The sequence below is a fragment of the Macrobrachium nipponense genome, chromosome 17 (genome assembly GCF_015104395.2).
Source record: "Macrobrachium nipponense isolate FS-2020 chromosome 17, ASM1510439v2, whole genome shotgun sequence".
In the NCBI taxonomy this organism is placed as follows: Eukaryota; Metazoa; Arthropoda; class Malacostraca; order Decapoda; family Palaemonidae; genus Macrobrachium; species Macrobrachium nipponense.
The window spans coordinates 4,472,190-4,496,125 of record NC_087210.1 but is presented as its reverse complement, the minus strand read 5'-3'; the positions used below and the strand labels follow the sequence as shown (position 1 = coordinate 4,496,125).

Sequence of the window (23,936 nt, the reverse complement as noted above, 5' to 3'; positions counted from 1 at the left end):
TTATTCGCTTATCACCAAAACACGCAGCAAACTTCGGATTTACCAGAAAACAAAGACAAGTTTAATTTACAAATATGACAGCTCATACAAAATAATAAACATACAAGCTTAACTGCTTGTGAGGGTTAAAATTCTCTAGAAAAAAAAAGCGCTGTTTCTTATTCATTTAATTATTAAGACACTCAATTAACCTCGGCCATATCTGATTTGTATTGCGCTCTGAAAAGGGACAGAGGGATCAGGCCAGCAAGGTGACGTTTCGTGGGGTCTGGTCGGTCCGTTCGCTGTTAAGATCTTTTATGGACTTTCACAGACGTCGATGAAATCCGCGATTCTCTCTCTCTCTCTCTCTCTCTCTACCTATCAAGATCCGCTTTTATTTCACTTCCTAATTTGTCATCCTGTCCCAAAGTTTTAGCTCATTCGAAATGACATTCTCTCTCTCTCTCTCTCTCTCTCTCAGAATCTTTAGGACACTGTGAATGCACAGCAAAACCTGCTCCTAGAGATAAGATAGCACACGAATTCTCCTCTTAGGATGGAATAACACGTCTTTGAGACGTCCTAATCTTTATAACTCCTCGTAACTCTCTCTCTCTCTCTCTCTCTCTCTCTCTCTCTCTCTCTCTCTCTCTCTCTCTCTCTCTCAAACCTACATTAAGTATAATACAAACCTTCATTAAGTGTGATAAAGAGTTGGAGACTGAACGAGGTTACAAAAAAAAAAATCAATCAGTTGTTTGCATTTTTTGGAAATAGGTTTTTATGGTCTCTCTCTCTCTCTCTCTCTCTCTCTCTCTCTCTCCTCTCTCTCTCTCTCTCTCTCTCGTTACTTCAAATACACCCGAATTTTTCCCCCAACTTCTTCTTTCCCTGAGTCACACCTCCCGAGAGAGAGAGAGAGAGAGAGAGAGAGAGAGAGAGAGAGAGAGAGAGAGAGAGAGAGAGAGAGAGAGAGAGGCTAATTTAAGCCGTATCGGTATTCGCTGCATTCTGCATTATTTTCTTCTTTAGCATCTCTAAGTCCTGACTTTTATTCTAGGACATACGTAAGAATAGCTGTTGAATTGCAACGTCTTCGATCAGTCAGTGGTCTCAGCTTTTAGTCTCAGAAATAATTTTTAAAAATAGCTGTTGAATTGCGAACGTCTTCGATCAGTCACTGGTCTCAGGTTTTAGTTTCAGACATACCTAATTCTTAAGATTAGTTGTTAAATGCAAACGGTTTCGATCAACCACTGGTTTCAACTTTGTCTCAGACATAATTCTTGAGAATAGTTGTTGAATTGCAAACGTTTTCGATCAGCAAGTGGTCCTAACTTTTAGTCCAAGACATAATTCTTAAGAATAGCCGTTGAATGCAAACGCTTTCGACCAACCAGTCCCGAAGACAATCCTCGCAATGCCATATTCTAACCTCGTAACAACGTATTTTGATTATAACTAAACCTTGAGTGATCTATTCTATCTACCAGTCTATCCATCTATGAACTCTGGCCCTAAACAATCACTCAGTTGTCAAGCCAGTATATATATATATATATATATATATATATATATATATATATATATATATATATATATATATATATATATATATATATATATATATATATAAATAATTGACGAACAGGGAAGTGCAGTAAAAATTAGTCCAGTTTGCGATATAATGGGTTTATAATATATATATATATATATATATATATATATATATATATATATATATATATATATAATTATGACTCTTCAAGAAATTTTTATTTGCATAGCAACAATAATTATAATTCCACAGTGGTATTCGGAACAGCCTGTATTATAATTATTAAAAATATTAATAATAGTAATATGTAATATGTTGTAAGAAGACCTTCATTAATAGAGGTTTTATTGAAAATAATGGCTATTCCAGCCGCGTTTATTTTGTACAGAAATTTCTTTATTCTTCTTATTAATGACTTTTCTTCTGTACGCAAGTTGGCTATTAAAACGCCAAATGGGGGATTCATGTCAAAAACGTGGTTTTTGACAAATTTGTATAAAACATTCAATTTGACAAATACCAACTTGAGTTCAGAAGAAAAGTCAGTGATAAGAAGAAAAGTCAGTGATAAGAAGAATAGAGAAACTTCTATACAAAATAAACGCGGCTGGAATAGCCATTATTTTCAATAATAATAATAATAATAATAATAATAATAATAATAATAATAATAATAATAATAATAATAATAGGCCTTAAAACTTGGAAATCGTCTCCTTAAACCTGTAAAATAATGTAAAGAAATGTCATTCTTACTATTACGGTTACCAAGTCATTTTAAATACAAATAAAATAAATACAATTAAATACAAATTACCTATACCTTCTTATTTTGGCGACATCGTCAGCATTTCAACATTCACGAAACGTCAAAATAAAAAAAAAATAAAAACTCTCGAGCGCCAATCCTAGCCAACATAACACCAAAGATGCAAAGACAATGCCAGCGAATGACTATCACTATAACATTATGGATCAGTATAAGGCGCCGTATGGTGAAGAAAAGTATTCTCACCGGATCTAAAGGAAGATTTGCTCATTAAACGCTCGTAATACTTCGCTGATACAAGCTCATTTCTGCCAAATTCTTCTGGGCAAAAAAGAATTCCCCAGTCATTTTCAGGCGACTGTTATTTAAAGTAATTTTTACGTAATACGCAAATAAAAATGACAAACGAGAAACGCGGTCAATTATCGTCTTGCATTCCACTGCATCGTCTTCCAATATGCCGGGCATTATAACTTGGAATTTCATACAGTACCTAAAACTACTTTATAAGGGATCATACTGCACACAGACACTACAACTGCGCTTCAAGTGATCGCTAACTGCACCTCAAATCAACTTTATTTGAAGTACAGTTCAAATAAATTTATTAGGTTGCTGGTTCATTTTGGAGATTTTTTTAAATTGTTCCTTAAATGAATCTACATACTGTTACTACCTTAAAGATATCAACGTATATTATTTTACCTTAACTCTTTCATATCCGAGGTGTCTGGGAGCGCTCGACAGTGCGAAAAAATTATTATTTTGAAAATTCAGCAAAAATATAAATTTTATGCCAAAAACGTTCATTTTGCTGTCCTTTTTTTCTAAATGTTAGTATTTTATGGTGGAATAGTCGGAATAAGAGTCCCAGCCCTCTAAATACGAAAAAATGTGAGTTATTTAACAAAAAAACAAAAAAATCTTTACTTTTTTTATATTTTCGTTCCTAACCCAAAAACTATGAAAGTCAGGCAAATGAATTATTTTTTTATGAGAAAGCCAATAAAATTCCCTAAATATCGACATATAAATCAATGGAAAACGAATAAGTCCAGCTTGTGAAAAAAATTGATAGAAAAGAGGATAAGAAACATAGCGCATAGTGAGAATTATTGCTAGAATATATATTTTTTTTTTGAAGAGCCCTATCTCGGTTATTTTTCATTGAAATTCCTTTGTAAATATACGAAAATGTAGAAGAAACGTTGAAGAATAAAGGGAAGGTCAAGAGAAATGGCTTTGGATACGGCGACAGTTTCATTTTGACGTTATAAATTGATCGAAACGAAAAAAAAGTTTACCGTTGTCAACATTTATTGCTAGAATAACAATTTTTTGAAGAGCCCTATCTCGGTTATTTTTCATAGAAATTACTTTGTAAATATACGAAAATGTAGAGGCAAAGTTGAAGAATAAAGGGAGAGTTAAGAAAAATGGCTTTGGGGTCATTGAGAGGGAAGTGTAGGTGCGATCAGCTGATTTCATTGTGAGAATTTTACTACGCCAGGGATTTGAGTATGAGCAGTACAGAAACTACTTTGCTGGCGTATTGATACCCGAGATACACGGTCCAAGGTATGATCTAGCCTATGGAAATCGCTACTTGTCCAAAAAAAAAAAAAAAAAAAAAAAAAAAAAATGCCCCTACCACACGTACAAAAAATTTCGCTAAATTTTACGTACCACTACGTCAGTTGGATAGATAGGGGATAGAGTATTTTTACGTACTATTACGTCAGTTGGACATGAAAGGGAAATACATCTATGGACCCTTTATGGACCTTTCATAACCTTAAATACATCAACAGACTTTTTCTAACCTTAAATAAATCTATGGACCTTTTCTGACCTTAAATACAGCTATAGATATTTTTCTACCTTGAATACATATAAAGACCTTTTTTGACCGTAAATACATCAATAGATATTTTTCTACCTTACAAACATCTGTGGGTCTTTTCTGGCCTTCGGTACATCTAAAGAACTTTTTATAACCTTCATTACTTGTATATAAACAAAAATTCACTTTAAATGCATTTAAGACCATTTGTCTAACAATGTGAATGAATGAGACGGTGTCATTCAGTACACAATCATCACCGGATTCACACAGATGTCTTCCTATCACAGATGTGTACGTAATGCTGGTTTGAACCCACTCAAACTCATCAGTTATTTTACCTTCCAATTTTACTAATTAATATCATGAATGCTAAATATTCGCAAAAAAGACTTACCGTTTTACGTTTGCTTCCACCAACATACCTATACTATCTAAAACTCTATTATGACATAATCTTAATGGGTATTGTTATTCTGACATCTGGTTACACCTGTTCTGACCCTGGAGGACAAATCCTGACATGTGCATGAGACCCAAGATCATTTTACTGAGAATAATGTCATTCGTCAATCTAATACTTGAAATAATCCCGAGTCCTACCTCTTGGAATGCATAAGAGTCAATCCATCAGCGTTTGAAAATCATTTTTCTTAATATATCTAGTTTATGGTATGAAAATCATCAAGGCTAAATCATTTATTTTACAAAATATAACCAATTAATCATATGTGATCATCTGTTAACTCTTCAAATGCATTCTGCAAACGAAAGTTATCATTTTTCAGCTTGACATTCAGTCTTCATTTTCAAACGCATCAAGACGAGATGATAATAACTACAAATACAAAGGAGTCGAGTCTGTACTCACCCTGTGCCTCTTGTGTGAATGCCGATGCTCGTGCGACGAGGACGGCTGTCTGATTTCCGGAACGCCCCCAGTCTCTCCCCCTCCTCCTCCTCCTCCTCCTCCTCCACCTTGCTGAGCAGGAGGTGGAGGTTGCTGGGGTTGTTGTTGCTGCTGCTGCTGCTGCTGCTGCTGATGCTGCTGCTGTAGCTGTCGGTGCTGTTGCTGGATGGGCTTCGCCAGCAGCCTCTCGGCGTAGTAATCGACCAGCTCCTGTTCCTCCTCCGAGGTAAATCCTCCTTCGCTGAAGAGCTTGGAGGGGGAGGAGACCGTCCGATGGTGCATGGGTCCCATCGAGAGTGGGGACAGCGTCCCTTCCCCGTCACTCTCCCAAGCAGGCCCCACTGGGGACGTCGCCCCGTGGTCCGCGTCCCCGCTGATCTTTCGGCGGCTCTGTCTGTCGGGGGTGTTGGCGTAATTGATCCTCAGGGCCGAGTCGTCCAGAGAACGCGGCCCCGACAGAGGGGGCGGCCTGTCGCTCCCCTCGATCAGCACCGACGGGGAGACGGGCGAGGGCGGCCTGGGAGAGCAGCTCTTCGCGTCCCTGACCCTCAGGTAGGAGTCTTCGTAGAGGTAAGGGGAGCTCGTCTTCGATTTGCTCATCTCGGCCTCCAGCATCTCCCCATAAGGCCCCCTCAGAGGCCTCTTGGAGTAACGCCGCGGCCCGTGGGGGCTCCGAGGGGCGCTCTTGTCCCCCGAATCGCTGTCGGGGAAGTAAGGGATGGGCGAGGAGTTTCGCAAGGGCGTGCGAGAGGGAGGGTAGTCGGAGCCGTCGCTTTCGTGCCCCCCCAGCAGCAGTACCTGAGGAGTGCATACTCTGTGGGGGCCCAGTGGCGGTTGCTCTAAGCGGTCGTCGCGTCCCTCGGAGTCTGTAGAGGCCTGAGACACCACGCCCTTGCTTGAAGTGCGCTCTTTGTTGCCCTCGGCAGCCGGACTGTCCAGGTGAGGCTCGCTCAGGTAAAGAAGGGCGTCAGTGCTCCCCCTCCTCTCACAACTCGGGTCGCTGTGGTGTTTTTTCTTGCGCTCCGCTCTGTCCATCACAGAGCGACTTTCCGAGATGAAGAGCTGGTGGGCATCGGGGGCGTGGCTCGTTTCGCTCAAGTAACTGTCGGCAAGGGAGAACGAGCTCCGTTGTTCCTCGCTGCTCCCGCGGTCCCCGTAACCGCCCGAGGTTGCTAAGCTACGCAGGCCGTTGCTATCCACCGAGGAGTAACCTATGGAGTCCGCCTGGGAATTCTTCCGCGGGGGTGGAAACGTGAGGGACCGCTCGTTTCCTTCCTCCGTCAGCTTCCTGCGTCGTCTCGAGCCCTGTCTGACGGGGACGTCGCCGAGGTCACGCGTGGTTGACGACGACGACAACATTTCCTCGCCGTTTCTGTCCTGGGTGAGACCGACACCGACGCTGTCCTGGGAGGAAGAATCCGAGGAATCTCGCGGCTCGGGGCTCTTCACATCCTCCTCGAAGATTCCTTCGTCACTCATCTGCGTCATGTACCTCCCTTGGGAGGAGTCCCTCTCGCCGCTGACCTCATCGGAATCCTCACGAGGAAGGCGCGGCCGAGACCGGACGACGCGGCACTCGGAGGTCGCCCCAGGTCCTCCCAGGGGGTCCAGGTCCCCGCCCCCCCCAGACCCCGATTTGATGACCAGACACTGAGATAATCTCGGTTCCTTCTGCAAGACCTGACACTCGATTTGACGTCTGTCCGGGCATAGGCTCAAGCTGGCCTCTGGCACCCCGGCACCGGCAGCGTTTTCTCCTCTGAGGTCACCGCCCACCGAAGGGCTGCTACAATTGCTCTGCCTCCTCTCTACAGAAAAAGTGGTATTATTCTCTACGTCCTTTTGATTTTCACCAGCACAGAGTTCCGCCATGAACACTGATCTCTCCTGAGACAAACGAGAGGGGCGGGGGTGACCTTCCCTTGAAGGCACCTGTCCTCCAAGGGTCGCCACTTCCCCTCCGGGGGGAGTACCGCCCACCTCATCCTTGCTGCGTATTTCCTCGTCGGTGTCTTTTGCTATTCTACTCTTACTATCACCGTTTCCGAGCACACTCGAGTCGTCGCGTTTGGGATGGTGTTCCTCGTCGGGTAAATAGAAAGTCACGGCCTCTCTCTTTTCGCATTTTCCATCGACTGAACTGGTCGTCGGTCGAAGCACCTCGCTAGGATCCTTTTCACTCCGATTCGCTCCTTCACCGTTCGGCGTTGGCACTGTTTCGGAAGGACTGACGATTTCACTACTCTGATTCTGATCACTGAGGTCATCTTTCAGTTCACTGTCAGGGTCACGAAGGGCTCTCTGCGCCTCTCCTTCCGCGGATGTCTGTTCTGTCTGTTCGTTCTCTGGTTTTGAGCTTTCTGCAGTTGCAGCAGCAGCTGTCGGTGCTGTGGTGTGGGGGGATACACTCTGGTCTGTTACAGCGACGCCGATATTTACCGTCTGTTCAACTCCACTAACATTTCTGCCGTTTCCATCCCCATTTCCTCCCTCCCTTTGACTGCTCTCCAACTCCTTAGCATTCCTTTCATTATTCACTTTATCTAACTGACTCTGGTCTTTATCTGAGTGGGCGTGTTTCTCGTCTGCTACTACAGCTTGACATCCGTCGTCGCCTCTTCCTTCCTTCGCAGACCCACTCGCTTCCACCTTCTTCGGGAGAATGTTGTCGCACAGCTCCAACAGATCGACTCTGGGACTTCCACTACTGTTGTTGTTGTTGTTGTTGTTGTTGTTGTGCGTGGTGAGGGAGAGCTCGCTTTCCGATTTGGACTTGTTCTCCAACTTTTCTGGGGGAGAAGAGGCCCCTTTGGCCCCGACATTAGTCATGTCACTGATGGAGGCAGCGGCTGTGAGGGGAGGATGATGACTTCTCTGGGATGCACTGCTACTCCCCTCGTTTTCCCCTTCCCCCGTGGCAGCGGTAGGAGGCTTACAGCGAGGGAGGGTGTTGGAACCCCAGTAATCCTTACAAAATGGATAGAGGCGCGTCGCTATCGGCGACTTGCTACTTCGTCCGCAGAAGGAACCGTCGGACCTCACGTCCACTTGGGACACGGAAGCCGACCTGAAGGGAATCACTCGCGGGGGGATGACGAGACGGGTCTCGGGGCGGGGGAGGGGGGGCAGTTTCGCTATGGTTTCGTTGAACACGTCCTCGTCTTCTCTCCTGTGACTTGGCGGCGGAGGCGTTTCGCTATTTTCTTTGGCTGGAAGCGGGGAGAGTCTTTTGACAGCATCGTCCTGGTTTTGGCTCGAAGGTAACTGTGTCGGGAGGCTGGGGCTCTTGCCTAAAGAGGGGTGTCGATTCATCATTCCTGCTCGAGTTTCAGAGCTTCGCTTCTTGGACTTGTGAGACCTCGGAGGGACACTGTCGCTCCCTCCTGCTGCTGCTGCTGCTGCTGCTGCTGCTGTATCGGGGGTCGAAGGCCCATCTCCTCGCGCCTTTTTATCCGGCGAAGGGGTCTTCAGCCTCTCGGTGCATTTCCGTAATTTTTCGAGGTGGTCCTGCCGAGATCTGGGCGGCCGTGATGGTGGGGGGCCACGCCCCCCTTCTCTCCTTCCTCCCCCCAGGTCGCCGGTGGGAATGCCCAGCCGCAACTGGGCAAAGTTTTGAAGTATATCCGACTGCAGATCCAACTGATCAGAGGAGAACCTTCGGGTCCCGCTCGCGGGAGGGTGAAATTCAAACGCCGCCGTCAGAGGACCTTCATCTGACAGGCGGTGGTGGGGGGTGGTCCCACTAGTGGCTCCCTTGGTGTCAGAGCTTCGTAAGTTCTCCTGTTTTTGTTTTGGCTGTTGGTGAACATCCACGGCGGCACCACCGAGGAGAGGCGGCTGCTGTGGGAGGAGAGCCGCCCAACGGCGGTAGAGGTGATCTGGTATTTCTGGTTTGGGTCTGACTGGTCTCCTCTGCTTTCTCTCCTCTCCCGCAGTGGCTGCTGAAGAAGGAGTGGTCGTGGTCGCCGTAGCAGTAGCAGTAGTAGCAGTCGTTATGAGAGTCGTAGTAGGAGAATCAGCCGCCGCAGCAGAGGACGCAGATGCAGCGATGGCGGCGGCGGCTATCGTTACAGAAGAGAAAGGAGTAGTAGTGATATTGGTAGTCGTGATACTAATGGTAGTCGTGGTAGTCACTGCTGGGGCCGGGGGGGCCAGACGGTCCCTACGACCGCTGCCCCCCGAGGCTACACTCTCGCTACACCTGCCGGAAAGCACTGTAGTTTGTCCTGTAGTGCCATGGGCATGAGAGGGTGTCTTGGGGAACACAGCACTGCACTGATCACTGGCAAGGTGCGCACTGTCGGCAGGCTCTTCGGGTATGGTGGGGCGCGGCGGCCCCGGGTAGCTAAACATAGTGGCATGGCGGGGCAGCAGCTGGCGGGGGGAGCGTCCCGCCACACAACACGTAGTATATTTAGCGGCTGGTGGGGGAGGCAGGAGGCAACCCACCTTCACCTCCTCCACGAGCGCGGCGCCCGCAGGGGCGGCAGCCGCAGCGGCGGCGGCAGTAGTAGTAGTAGCACCCGTCGCAGCCCCCTGCCTCCTCCTCCTCCTCCTCCTCCTCCTGCCACCCACACTTTCGTCCTCCTCCTCCTCCTCCTCCTCCTCATCATCATCATCCTCCTGCTCCTCTTCGCCTCCCACGCCCTCCTCCCGTTGTTCATTGAAGTGGGAAATATTCTTGGCCAGACTCAGAGTACCTACGCCTCTCCTCCGACTGATGGGGGAGCGGACGTCCCTCTTCCTCTGCCCTTCGTCCCCTCCTCCGCCTCCGCCTCGAGAGACGAGAATGGTCGCTTCGCTCCTGAAGGTGGCGACATCGCCAGGGGAGTCTGCAGGTGGTGGAGGGAGAGACGCAGGACGCGGTTCCTTTCCTCCCGAGGAGGGAGAGGGCGAGGAGGAGGAGGAGGAGGAGGAGGAGGAGGAGGAGGAGGAGGAGCCATTGCCCCGATAGAGGCTCGAGTTTATTTTGGGACTGGTAGAAGAAGAAGCGCTACTACTGGCGTTGGTGGCACCGCTGGCGCCATCTATTGGTGTCGTGTGTGACCACCTCTTAGAGCTTTCCTCCCTGCATCTGTCACTGACGTCTTCGGCGCCAGTAGGAGTGTGAGGAGTAACCGCAGTAGGAGCAGTGGCACCGTGGTTGACGTGGGGAGCCACCCACGGCCTCGGCAGGGCGTTGAAACTTCGCCTGCGTGAGTGTGGGCGAGGGGACACGGGCGGTAAGGCGTGAGGGGAGAGCGAGGGCACCGTGAGCAAGGTCCTCTTGTGATTCAGCAACGAGTGCGCTTCTTTGAGCACCAGAGGAGACGACCCGTGGCCGACAGTGCTGCCAAGGGCGTTCGTTGCGGTCGTGGTGGTGGTCAGAGTCGTCGTTTCGGCTGTAGAAGCGACAGCTGCGCTAGCGACGTTGGCGCCGCGGGCTGAAGGACTATGACTAGGGTCAACAGCGTCTCCTGCAATCTCCTCGTCCTCTGCAAAAGACAGCAAGGCTCTCTGGGTTCCCCCCAACTCCAAACTTTCCTCCTCCTCCTCCTCCTCCTCCCTCCCCCTCCCCCTCCCATCGCAGTTAAGATTCGCCCTGTTGGCCGCATCCCCTTCGGAACACCTCCTCAGAGGGGCAGGAGAGCAACCCTGGGCATCAGGGGGCGCCAGTCGCACGCCATACCGTACGGAGCCAACTCGATATCCGGGCAGAGTCGCGCCCTTGTTTCGCGGCAGTGTCTTAGCGCCCCCTACCCGGCCCTCCTCCATAACACCCCGCTGCTGGGCGCTTCTGCAACCACCTCCTCCTCCTCCTCCTCCTCCTCCCCCTCCCTCAAGTTGCCTCTTCCTCCTCCTCCAAGGGTGCAGTAGAGAGTGACACTCCCGGCCACAGTCCACTGCCCATCCTCACGTTTCCTCAGAGGGTGGCTGCCTCCGCCTCCTGTGCCGTCGCTGCTGCTGCTGCTGCTGCTTCTGCTGCTTCTGTGGGGGTATGTGCCCCCCTCCTCCCCCTCCTCCTCCTCACTGTCAGGGATCACCTTCACTATCATTCATGACCCCACCATCTCGAAGACACTCACCATCATCACTGCTGCCGTGTTTCGGGTCACGAAGAGGAGAGGTAACATGACGTCATATTCTGGGGGGGGCGTGTCACTGTCCTTGATTCCCTCTGGCCCTCGGAGGACTCTGCAGGACTGTGGCTTCGACCCTTGCAAGGCCGGGGGAAAGCGAGGTGGGCGAGAAATGAAGGAGGGGGCGCAGAAGGCAAAAGTTAGGCAGGGAGAAAGACAATTACCTTGCGAGACACCAAACTTAGAAGCAGTCACAAATGATTTCTATTCAAATTATTATTACTGATCATTTTCCTCATTCACGGATATGTCTTAGGCTAACTGACTTGATACGAAAAGCAATTACAACCATATCAATTCATTCACAAACGTACAACTTTTTTTATGATGTTCTTTTTCAATAACACTTTATGGAGTACTTGTTCTTTGTTCCCATAATGCAATTAGCTTTTTTTGGTTTTCAGTCTCACCGGAATTCCACTCGTGAGTTTTACGGTCTTGCGCTGAACAACAAGAAACAACAAACACTGGGAAATCACATGGTACCACTATACATTATGATATAGTCAAAACTATACCAAAGGAGAAAAAAAAATAGATTATATAAAGTTCCAATGAAATAAATATCTAAACTGAATCAAGTACAATACAAAAATATCTATTCAAAACTTACTCTTAAGATCAAGATATGTCACGTACCTATACCAAAAGCTCTCTCAATTATGAAATGCTACCAAACCTTTTTGATGTCATTTGCATATTACAGAAAGGTCACACTTGAAAGTGAATTACAAATATGATATTTGGGCTCTCTCTCTCTCTCTCTCTCTCTCTCAAACACACACACACGCATACATAACTCTCACACACACACAAAATTAGAAATTAATTACACAACGACAATTACTATCTCTCTCTCTCTCTCTCTCTCTCTCTCTCGTTACAAGACAATATATTCTATAATATGGACAGGAACACCACCAAGATGTTTGACAAATCTAGAATGCTCTCTCTCTCTCTCTCTCTCTCTTTTCTTTACAATACAATATTTTATAATATGAATAGGAACAATATCCTAAGATGTTTGACAAATCTAGAATGTTCTCTCTCTCTCTCTCTCTCTCTCTCTCTTCTCTCTCTCTCTCGATCCTCTCTCGAATCCACGAACACCCACATAATTAGAGAACATTTACACATTACCCTAGAAACATGAGTAACATGACTAACTCCGGCCAAGTTATTAACGAACCCGCAACTATATAGTAATTCAGTTAGGCTTAAAGCGTCAACCCGTTTCAGGATGTCGTGTACACGGTCTTCAATGGCGTGAATGGTAGAGAGAGAGAGAGAGAGAGAAAGAGAGAGAGAGAGAGAGAGAGAGCCCAAGTCACACACACACACACAAACACACAAATTATGTATATATATATATATATATATATATATATATATATATATATATATTATATATACATATGTACTACATATCTATATGCATGTATATAGGCTATATGTGATATATTTATATACATATATATACACACACGCATACACACATAGCCTATGTATATATTACTATCATATTATACTTAAGTTCTTATTAATATGTATATAGATATGTACGTAATAAATACATACCTACATACACATGGACTATATAGTGGTATAAATAAGTTAAATACAAACGCACACACGCACGCACACCACACACACACCCAGACATATATCTATACAGTTATAATATAAGATATATAAATATGATATAAAATAATATATATTATATATATATAATAATATATTATGTATAATGTATATAATAATCTATATAGTATCTATATATTACTATAATACTTAGGTTTTAAAACCAGAGTGTTTTAATGAGCCTTTTTATGACTTGAGACGTATCCTGTTTCAACGGAAGAAATTATTTACATATATATTATATATATACTATATATATGAAGAAGCCTCACGTACCCATATATTTCTAGTTCATATATACTGTGAGAAAATGAAAGGATGAGAAATGAGGAAGTCGTTTATAATAGTATATTTGGTGGAGAGGTTTGCACTTGGTGAATGGATGGAACATCGTTTAGTATGAGGTCTGATCATGTGGAGAGAATGAGGGGGCGCCCATTTGCTGAAAATAATTAGGAAAAGAAGTGGCTGAAATTGGAACAGGCGTACTATTTTTAAAAAAAAAATACCAGTAGAGCATCACCCATCTACAGTAAACACCCAAGCAATACAAAGCCATTCTTACTCTCGCTGAACGCCAGATACAAAGCAACTATAGTAGATTCACATCAGCCGTGCATTTGATGTCTAAGCCAGTCCCTTACGACGCTCCTGATTGGCTGTTGATAAGCCAGTCACTGGGCTGGAAACTCTCCTCAGTCTCTCGAGAGAGTTCACGTAGGCAGGATGTATGTTCCACCTCCCCTGAGGGATACTTCTGTCAAACGTATCCCTCAGGAGAGGTGAAACATAACATCCTGCCAGTGTGAACTCTCTCGAGAGAGAGACTAAGGAGAGTTTCCAGCCCTGTGACTGGCTTATCAGCAGCCAATCAGGAGCGTCGTAAGGGACTGGCTTAGAGATCAAATGCACGGCTGATGTGAATCTACTATATCTAAATGTATATACAGAACAAGATGGGCGAGATGCCCCAACTGAATGCTTCCGTTATGCCCAGATTTGGGAAATATAAAGAACAAGCTTGTTGATGCTTATAGTAAGTAGGTCTTCACGCGTGGTGCCCCGTGGGTAGTATACTGGGACTTAAGAGTAGTGCCTTTGTTACAACCGCTTCGCCAAGGAAGTCCTTGTTTGCAGACTGCCTGTCTTCCTTTCTGGGACATGTCAGTGCCATAGCATTTGACGAAGTATAGCGACGAATAATATAATGTAACTTAACGTAATAATAATAATAATAATAATAATAATAATAATAATAATAATAATAATAAACGACTCAGGCTCTGCTGGTCATCTGCGAGAAAATAAGAAGAGTAAGGAGAGAGAGAGAGAGAGAGAGAGAGAGAGAGAGAGAGAGAGAGAATCACTCACTAATGTCGCAATACCATGGGACACCAGAGTTGAAGAGAAAGAAAGGGAAAAAATGTTTAAGTATCAAGACCTGAAAATAGAAATAAGAAGGATATGGGATATGCCAGTGGAAATCGTACCCATAATCATAGGAACACTAGGCACGATCCCAAGATCCCTGAAAAGGAATCTAGAAAAACTAGAGGCTGAAGTAGCTCCAGGACTCACGCAGAAGAGTGTGCTCCTAGGAACAGCTCGCATAGTAAGAAAAGTGATGGACTCCTAGGGGGGGCAGGAGGCAACCTGGAACCCCCCATACTATAAGTATCGCCCAGTCGAATTGGAGGAATGTGATAGCCGCCCCCCCCCCCACCCCCAAAAAAATAATCATGATAATAAAATTACCATTATACTTTTGAAGCTTTGAATCCAGTCAGTGATCCTTGTGGGTCTGGTCCAAATGAATAGGACTTATTTAATAATAATAATAATAATAATAATAATAATAATAATAATAATAATAATAATATAATAATAATCATAATAATAATAATAATAATAATAATAATAAAATATAAAATAATAATAATAATAATAATAATAATAATAATAATTATAATAATAACCTCTGCTTTTAATAAACCTAATCACTCCTCTAACGAAGGACAAAAACTATCTAAAAAAATTAAAATAATCTTAATATATATAAAAACATATACTAAACGCTTAATACGAGCCGAAAACTAGATCAAGAATTCAAAATAGAATACAATATAGAATTTAGGCCAAAGGCCAATCGCTGAGACCCTAAGAGGTCTTTCAGCACTGAAAAGGAAATACAGTTAAAATGGCTTGAAAGGTGTAACAGGAGGAAAACCTCAAAGCAGTTGCACTATGAAACCATTGTTATCAGAGGATGGAGAAATGGATGAAAGAGAATACGAACGGAGTTACAGTAAAAGAAATAAAAGAGGGTTGCAGCAAGGACCTTTAAGTTATGCCTACAGTGCGCCACGTGAGTACATTGAAGGCACTAAGCCCCACCTACCCTACGGGATATATCAAGTATTTAGGCTGTCTTAGACTCTAATTACAGGACGAACCTTTGTCCAATGACGCTGAAACTGACTGATAGCTATCGGGCGTCACGTTGTAGAAAAGGGGCAAGAAGGCCTGATGCAGCCCTCTGGACTCTTGACAACCAACCAAGACCCAACGACATCCCACAGGGACATATCCACAGATCTACCCTGGAGATAATTCTATTTACAGTGAAGGCATACTTAAGCATGCTGGTATTACATATATATGTTATAAACCGTACTCAAATATACATACATGTATACAGCCTACACGCAAAAATGTAAAGAATATGATGTCTCAAGGACGAAACTATGGCATTCCAATCATATACATTTTTTTTTCCTAACTTCCAATTGACAGCTATAATTTTGTCTCCGATCTGCGCGCCACTCCTTACGTAGTATCCTCATTCCCTTTGTTTTAATTAGGGTGTTTTTTGGACGAACAAGTCTACGTTTACAAAAAATAAATAAATAAATAAATAAATAAATACAGCCTACATGGCACGTACGTATATCTCTGATAGTTAAAAAATCTATGTCACTTTTACCGCCCTGTTACTTATCTCCCTCCCAAACGCTCACGCTGGTTTCAGTAAATAAAGTGCTCAAGTTTCCATGTCGTTCACTGTGTAATTCTATCGAACTACTTTATAAGTAAACATCTTTGCCTACGGTCAAGTCTATAAAACGAATAACAATGACATTTTTAGCAGATTTAAATGACTCATAACCAAAAACCAGTATTTTAAGCCTTTCATGTAACAGGTAGTCATATAAATCATTTCAGCTTAACTTGCGTAGTCAATTCATTCGTGTTGTGTCTATGTAGCTAATTATGTCCCAGTACATCGTTTTTTGCCTTTTTTTTTAATGTGCTAAAGTATGAAATCGATGTACTGTCGCTGTAACACCATACAGACAATAAATCAACATGTAATAAGTCATACTGTAATAAGTCATACTGTTAATGAAAGCGTTTTTCGTTCGAATCCAATAACCTTTTCAGAATGGCTGGTTTTCTACAGCCGAAAGAATAGGATGCTTCTGCTGCTGTTTGGGCAAATGGCAGCCTGGGGGAGGGAAGGGGCTACATACCCACAAAGGCAGTGGTTTAACGGCCAAAAAACACTCCCTGGGGAGCAAAACGGGTGTGCTCGATAAGAATAATGGAGTTAGTCATGTAAAGGAACAATATCTCGGATGTGTTTGGTTCGGTTTCTACTTTGATTCCTCTCTCTCTCTCTCAAGTATTAGGTTATGTCTCAAAAACACATTAAACTTGGTGTAATGGTGTATATATATATATACACCATTATATATATTATACAGCATTAAACTGCTATCATTCTCTCTCTCTCTTTCTCAAGTATCGGGTTGTCTCAAAAACACATTAAACTTGATGGTATACTATACATATTATACAGCACCCAAATGTTCTCTCTCTCTCTCTCTCTCTCTCTCTCTCTCTCTCTCTCTCTATGTCTGTTTATAATTCAAAAATCCTCTATACTCGATATTTTAACTCAACACTAAATTGTAATGAGTTAAATTTCCTTGACATTCACTATTTAAGCCTTACTGACGCTAAAATGACGTACAGGCTAGTACAAATATCCCATACGAATGGGCAGCAACTTAATAGTATCGCTATTACAATACAAAAGTCCAATAGATCCGAAGTGAACTTCCCTTTGAAATAAAACCGTCCTAAGCAAGATGAGGGTTGCTATATATCTCAAAACTACAGGAAACACGTGATAAAAAAATTTTAAAAAAATATAAAAACTGGCTATTCGACAGTTTTATAAGGTAGAGTAAATGAGGTCTAATATATTCGAAGACATGACACGCCGTAAGCTATGTTCTGAAGAAGACCTACAGAAAACGCCTAACCAAGTCTAAAGAATATTCTTTTGACCTTGTTTCTAATTTAAGGTGCGTCCACACGGTCGAACAACGTCCGACGGACAAATATTGTTACCAATTAACAATTGTCTGCCGGTCTTTACCTTGTGAGCAGAGTAAAAACATTGGCATACAACCTCATCTGGTACCACTGTTTGTAGCCAGATCTACTTCCATCGTTTCAACGCATATGACGTCATCCTGCTTCGCCTATGATATAGTAACAATGTTTGTCCGTCGGACAATGTTCGACCGTGTGGACGCACCTTAACAGACAAGGACCCACCTGCATCTGAATTTCATGAGTCACACACACGTTGTTGTGACAAAAACAACATCCATCTCCATACTTGTTTCCAATAATAATAAACCTTCAAAGACAGACTAAGAACTGGCCAGCGATGAAACATGGCAATGGCTACAGAGGGGAGAACTCAAAAATGAAACACCAGCTATAATAGCTTGCAGTAATAAGTGGTATGAACACCAACCTGAGGGAGTGATAGAAAACGACCAGGCAAAGATCCTCTGGGACTACTGTATCAGAACAGAGACCAGACGTAACGTAGATTGACAAAACCAAACAGAAAGTATCACTTGTCGATGTCGCAATACCATGGGGCACCAGAGTAGATGAGAAAGAGAAAGAATTGATAAGTATCAAGACCTGAAAATAGAAATAAAAACGATATGGGATTATGACAGTGGAAATTGTGCCCATAATCATAAGGGCACGATAGACAAGTTGTAGGGAAGACTGAAGCATAATATTATTGCCGTCGAAGGGCAATCTGAGTTACTGTTTTAAAGATTCAGGCTTTGGGATACTTCAGACATCATACATAGCCTTACGAGCAAAAACATTTGAACACTGGGTTAGCAAAACATTATATATTATATGTCTATATATGGCAAACCTCACAAACAAAGAACTATTGTGTATTTTTGGAAAGCTAAGTAAGAGACGCTTGCAAGAAAGCCCAAAAATACTGAAAAATATCCCAAATCACAAGTGTAACTCCGTGTCACCAATGCACGGTCAGTTAGGCCTAACCGAAGATCATCACTCTTATTGGCAAAACCAACCACCTTCAACATTGCCTAACATTCTCCAGATCTCCATCAGTGTTGGAGGCTACTTGTTTCAACATCGAGGGAGAGCGAATAACGGCAACAACAGTTCATTCATATGCATAATGTACTATCTTGCTTCTTTCATGACCAACAAACACGTCACTGGTGCTGTGCTGGCTCCCTGGTGGTGCTCTCTCTCTCTCTCTCTCTCTCTCTCTCTCTCTCTCTCTCTCTCTCTCATATGGCAGGATCTCCTGCAACTTCTAACACTTAATATCCCTCTAACTAAAAGCAACATGATTATATCTGTTTGTTTTCTCTTTTTTTTTTTAAATACACTTTAAAGGTCATTTTACAATAAATACATATACAATATATGTAATTTATGTACAGAATCAGTAAAATTATTTATATTTTTTATAGCTTAACATACTTGAATTTATATCTCTAGGAAATTAGCCTATGGTTTTACAGCTAAACAGCCAAGCAGAAACTAGGCCTAATCATGCAATTCCCTTCCGTCGAATAAGAAATTTGTCAAATGACGCAACAACAAGCCTCAAGAAATGAGGGTGGATGGGTCCGAGCACGCTTGACTTCCCAATTTCCGTTGAAATTGGACACTTCAAGTGCTGGCAAATAGTGCTTCCATCTACACCAGGTCCGGTTATCACTGGTGTTCCACAGGGGACGACTTTTTTTTTTTTTTTCTTTTTTTTTAAGTCAGGTTGTTTCGCTGTCATGATCAGCGACACTAAAGCAAGTCTCAGAGCTCACTCAACCTATATAACATCAGCAACTAAAGAGTTACGTCTTGATAGTAAAAACATTCTCCCAACAATGCATGCAAGTCTGTAGTCAACTTAATAAAGTATAGTTCGACAAGGCAATGGGCCATTTAAGGCATAAGACTAACTAAACTTCGTGTTACATTTCCCAAAAACGAATGCCAACCTAAAGTGAACCTTATCATTTTATAGTATTATAATATAATATTCGACAGAGATTAAAGGGCGCTTTGAGACAAAGCTCAATACGTATAAGCCAACTTATTTTGGTTAAGTGAAAGATCTCTGAACCATCACTGCTTACGACCTAACAAGAGCATCATATACTAAAAGAGCAGTCAAGTTTAGATACAGTATATAATTCGAAACTCCTGGGCATAACCTATGATGGAAGCCATTTATCAAAATCGTAAGCTATTCCTTATATACGGAATATGGCCACAAAATCTTGCAAAACTAAACCTATATGGAACACCTTAAAGGGGTTATCTAGAGCGTGGTCGCTGAATTTAACATTTATTCGCTCAGGGGAGGTGTCATTTCAGAGCTACCAACATTATCTTGACGACCTGGAGATGATTTTAGTCTATCAATTCCTTCAGTTACGGTTTACCAACCTGGTGCTTACTGTTCCAATTCGCTTTGCATATATTTAAATATAAACTCTGCACGGACAATATAACATCATCAATGACGGTGAAATCGATCATTATTGGGGATAGAATCGACAAGGATATTCAACGCCACTAATAGTTATTACAGAATTCTCTACTAAAATACTTTTATAGTGATTCTTAGCTTGTCCTCTTCTTGAGAGAGAGAGAGAGAGAGAGAGAGAGAGAGAGAGAGAGAGAGAGAGAGAGAGAGAGAGAGAGAGAGAGAGAGAGAGAGTTGGCACTACATCTTAATACTTTTTTTATTCCCTTCTAAAATCAAAAGAACTTGTTCTCCATACGTCTGAAATCGACTTCTTTTAAGAGACGAAACTAACAAATTAAGCCAATCACTGACAAGAGAATAGGCCTATGACTAACAGATACGAATCTCGACAGAGCAATTATATTTAGAGAAGAATTTCTTAGTTTCTTGCTTATCTATACACTTCATAAATGGCTGAAACTTGAAGTCAGGGGAGGCCAAACTGTAGGCTGTGGAGATACAAAATATTGAACCTGTTTGTATGTCAGTTTTGGTGTTGGAGGCAGTGGGTGCTCTGAAAGCTCTAGACAAAGTGGAAACTAAAGTTTAGAAAGTTTCAATCCAAGCTCTCTAACATGGAGCAGATATATATAGGCCTACAAAAAACAGCGTGAACTACACAAAAAATAAACTAGGTTTAAACGACTAAGTTTTAGAAAATAACAGAGCAAGCTCTCAGATATGGAGCAGATATATATAGAGGCCTACAAAAAAAACAGCGTGAACTACACAAAAAATAAACTAGATATAAAACGACTAAAGTTTAGAAAATAACAGAGCAAGCTCTCAGATATGGAGCAAGTATATATAGGCCTACAAAAAAACCCAGCGTTAACTACAAAAAAAAATACACGTTAAAAGATATAAAACAACGCAAATAGAAAAAAATACATTGAAAATCCTTCCTCTGGTATTCTAAAGGTGTCTGCAAATTATACCTAAAGTAGGACACAGTACCGGTATATTTATACCAGAGAAAGGTGATTCTCTGATGTTCCCATCCTTACAAACACTGTTATATGCAAATGAAAACATCGTATACGGAATAAGCTATCCTCCGTGAAAAGCTAAATAACCTTAAACCCTTTCACTGCCATACCTTGACAAAAAAAAAATAAAAAATAAAAAGTTTTTGACTGGTAAGAAAACGAGACATGAACGTAGTAAACAGAAAATGGGAAGATAAAAAGAAATTATAATAACCCAGACGGCTGCAACAGATGGGTGGGTATCCGGACAAATGAGGAAGATAAGTTCAATTATCCTCGAGTATGGGGGAGAGGAATGCCTCTATACGTTTGGTACGAGAGAGAGAGAGAGAGAGAGAGAGAGAGAGAGAGAGAGAGAGAGAGAGAGAGACTTAGCAGAATGCTTTGCCCGTAATCATGAAAATGTTTTGCAGCAACGAAGTTATCGTATCAGAAAAAGAAGTTTTGTTTAAAACATATAACCAAATACATATTTATAATGTAGGATGTATATAATGTATAAAAATAAATTTTATACATATATATGTATACTTTCAACATCTATCATGGTAGTCTGTCAAGCTACCAATCGGTAACTCAAAAGGAAAAATCTGAAAAGAACATTTCTATAATATAAGCCAAGTACTGTTACTGAACCTCTATCACAAGCCAGCATCCCCCCAACCCCCCTCACCCACCCAATTTCCACACTCCTTTCTTGATATGCCATTCCAAAAGAATATTACCTAAAAGAAAATCTCGCGATAATCCACCGTGCCTATTCTTATGTTGGAGATACAAGATGTATATATAGCATTAAGTACCTACGCCAAAAAGAAGATGCAGCTAATCATTAAATAAGACATAAATGATCATTTGAAGGAGAAAAGTACGTAAAAATTACGGCAGAGTTTACGTAAGACCTCAGCAACTTTTGAAAGATTAGCAATCACCACAGAGACAAAAGAAATGCCTAGATTTACCAAAATTCATAAACATATACCACTTTGCTTTTAAAATCTGACAATTACTGTAGACTAACGAGTTAGGAACCATTTATGGTCTTAAAAACTAGTACTAGCAGAGAGGAGAGAGAGAGAGAGAGAGAGAAGAGAGAGAGAGAGAGAGAGAGAGAGAGGGAGAGAGAGAGAGATGGAAGTGGTTAATCTCAATCATCTGAATTGGAGGAATCTCTCTCATCCTCAAAAAAAAAAAAAAATAAAAAATAAAGTAATTTTCCGTGAAATCTAGACATCGCAGCTTTTCACGATTAAGAGGCTTATTTGTTATCTTTGAGGCCTTATTTGGTTATTCTCCTTACCTTGAGACTTAGAACTCTTAAACACACGGTGAAACAAAAATGAATCCTTCACGCTTATGGCCTACGTAACTGTTTTATATATACAACCGGATCACCGCCACTCTAGTCTCAAAAAAAACCATAGGACTATACTGGTCTTTTAAAGTTTAACTCACAAATACAGCAGCCTCTGGAACCGGATCTGGATAGTAATCTAAAACTAATGGAATAGTCGAATACCGCGCCTGACCTTTCCAAACAATTCGCATGACAACAATCAATCAGGCTTCCAGCAATACGCCTCCATCGAATCCTCCCCCATCCCCCTCCACACCCACCCCGGCTCCTGTTCCCCCTGGGGGAATGAATCGCTTATGCGGATCTACTGGATTGGCTCTGCGAGTACGATTCATTTTTTGTATAAATTTGTGAATTTGTCTACAACAGTTTTATATCAAATATATATTATTATATATTATAGATATCTATATATATATAATATGTATGTATATATAATATATATATATATATATATATATATATATATAATCACTTGTTTACGATTTTTTTTTTTTTTTAATTGTAGCTGATCAATAATAAAAACATTATGTAGGTGTTACTACATACTTGGCCTATTATAAAGCAGTAGGCCTAGGTTTGGTTACTCGTAATTAACCAGACTAATGTTCGATTCTCATGTAGTTTTTTTTTTTATTGTGAAAATATAACAAAATTCTCTACATTATTTACATAGTACTTTTCATAAATACAGAAGAATAATATTTAAAAAATTAAAGTACAATGTTAAATATACCTTTGGTACAAAATGATATTGCGTTACAAAATGATATTCTCATGTAGTGGTACTTGGCAGTGACCTTTCAACATAATTCTATTAACGTACCGTCGCTACACAGTGTGAATTCCGCCCTGTGTGAATGTGGGTTAAAACTGTCATGAATATCAAACTGTTGGGGTACGTCATTAGACCGATACTACCCAATCTTGAAAACTGCGTGAAGTTTACTGTCATGTCATCACACGGAAACTGAAATATACAAATTGGCAACAAAACGTGCTGGAATTACTGCGTTCTTTCTGATCATACTCTCCACATAAAGTATTAACTTGCAATTTTAGTACAGAAATTTTTTTTCTGTTCCGTTTGTCAGTCTATTGACCTGACTCAAAAAAAAATAATTCTTAAGGATGACTCCCTTTAGCATTGAGCACCCACAACTATATTCCTAAAGACACGAATAAATCTCGATCCGATCAAGGCAAAAATGTTCCTGGAACTTCTTGGGAAACCACTAGTATTGTTTTAAAAGGGAAAACTTGTATACAGCACGATTAATGTGTTCAGTATGAATTCTATTGTGCTAAAGAACTCAAAACTTATTTTTGAGTTTGTAAGGCTGGAGATTCACGTGAGTTCAAACTAAACATACAAAAGCACATAGACTGCGCATAAGCGAGCGAGCGGACACAATATACATACTTATATGTACGAATCATATATATATACACGTGTGTGTGTGTGTGTGCATTACAGGTATTGTACATTTTTTTTACCGCTCGTAAAAACCAAGGGTTAGAGGCTACAATAAAGAGCTTTAAAATGCACTCGTTACTTTACACGAAGCCTGAGAGAGAGAGAGAGAGAGAGAGAGAGAGAGAGAGAGAGAGAGAGAATGTTACTCTGTGGCCCCATAGCCGGCCATTTTTAGATGAATGAGCAAACTAATTTAGCGCGCCTGACATGAGCTAAAAATACCCACACCTTGCTACGTAAATTAGATAAATGATAACTCCGAATGGAATGTTTTGTTAAAGATTTTAACCTTCTAAGGCAAACTATATAGTATATATTGCGTGGTAAAATGAAGGGATTACTTCGCCTATTTATACATCATGTTATTTATAGCACAGCGACTCCGACGAA

General features: G+C 42.0%; 1 protein-coding gene across 3 annotated transcripts in view; it reads right to left on the bottom strand.

Moving 5' to 3' along the window:
• LOC135196134 (serine-rich adhesin for platelets-like) overlaps positions 1 to 23,936 on the bottom strand; it is a 290,870-nt gene that overhangs the window by 262,012 nt on the left and 4,922 nt on the right. For all 3 annotated transcript variants that reach the window (XM_064222667.1, XM_064222666.1, XM_064222665.1), the window contains one exon: positions 5,024 to 11,693. In XM_064222667.1, the coding sequence (XP_064078737.1) occupies positions 5,024 to 10,816 (5,793 nt within the window). In that variant the 5' untranslated portion in view covers positions 10,817 to 11,693. The remainder of the gene's footprint in view (positions 1 to 5,023; positions 11,694 to 23,936) is intronic.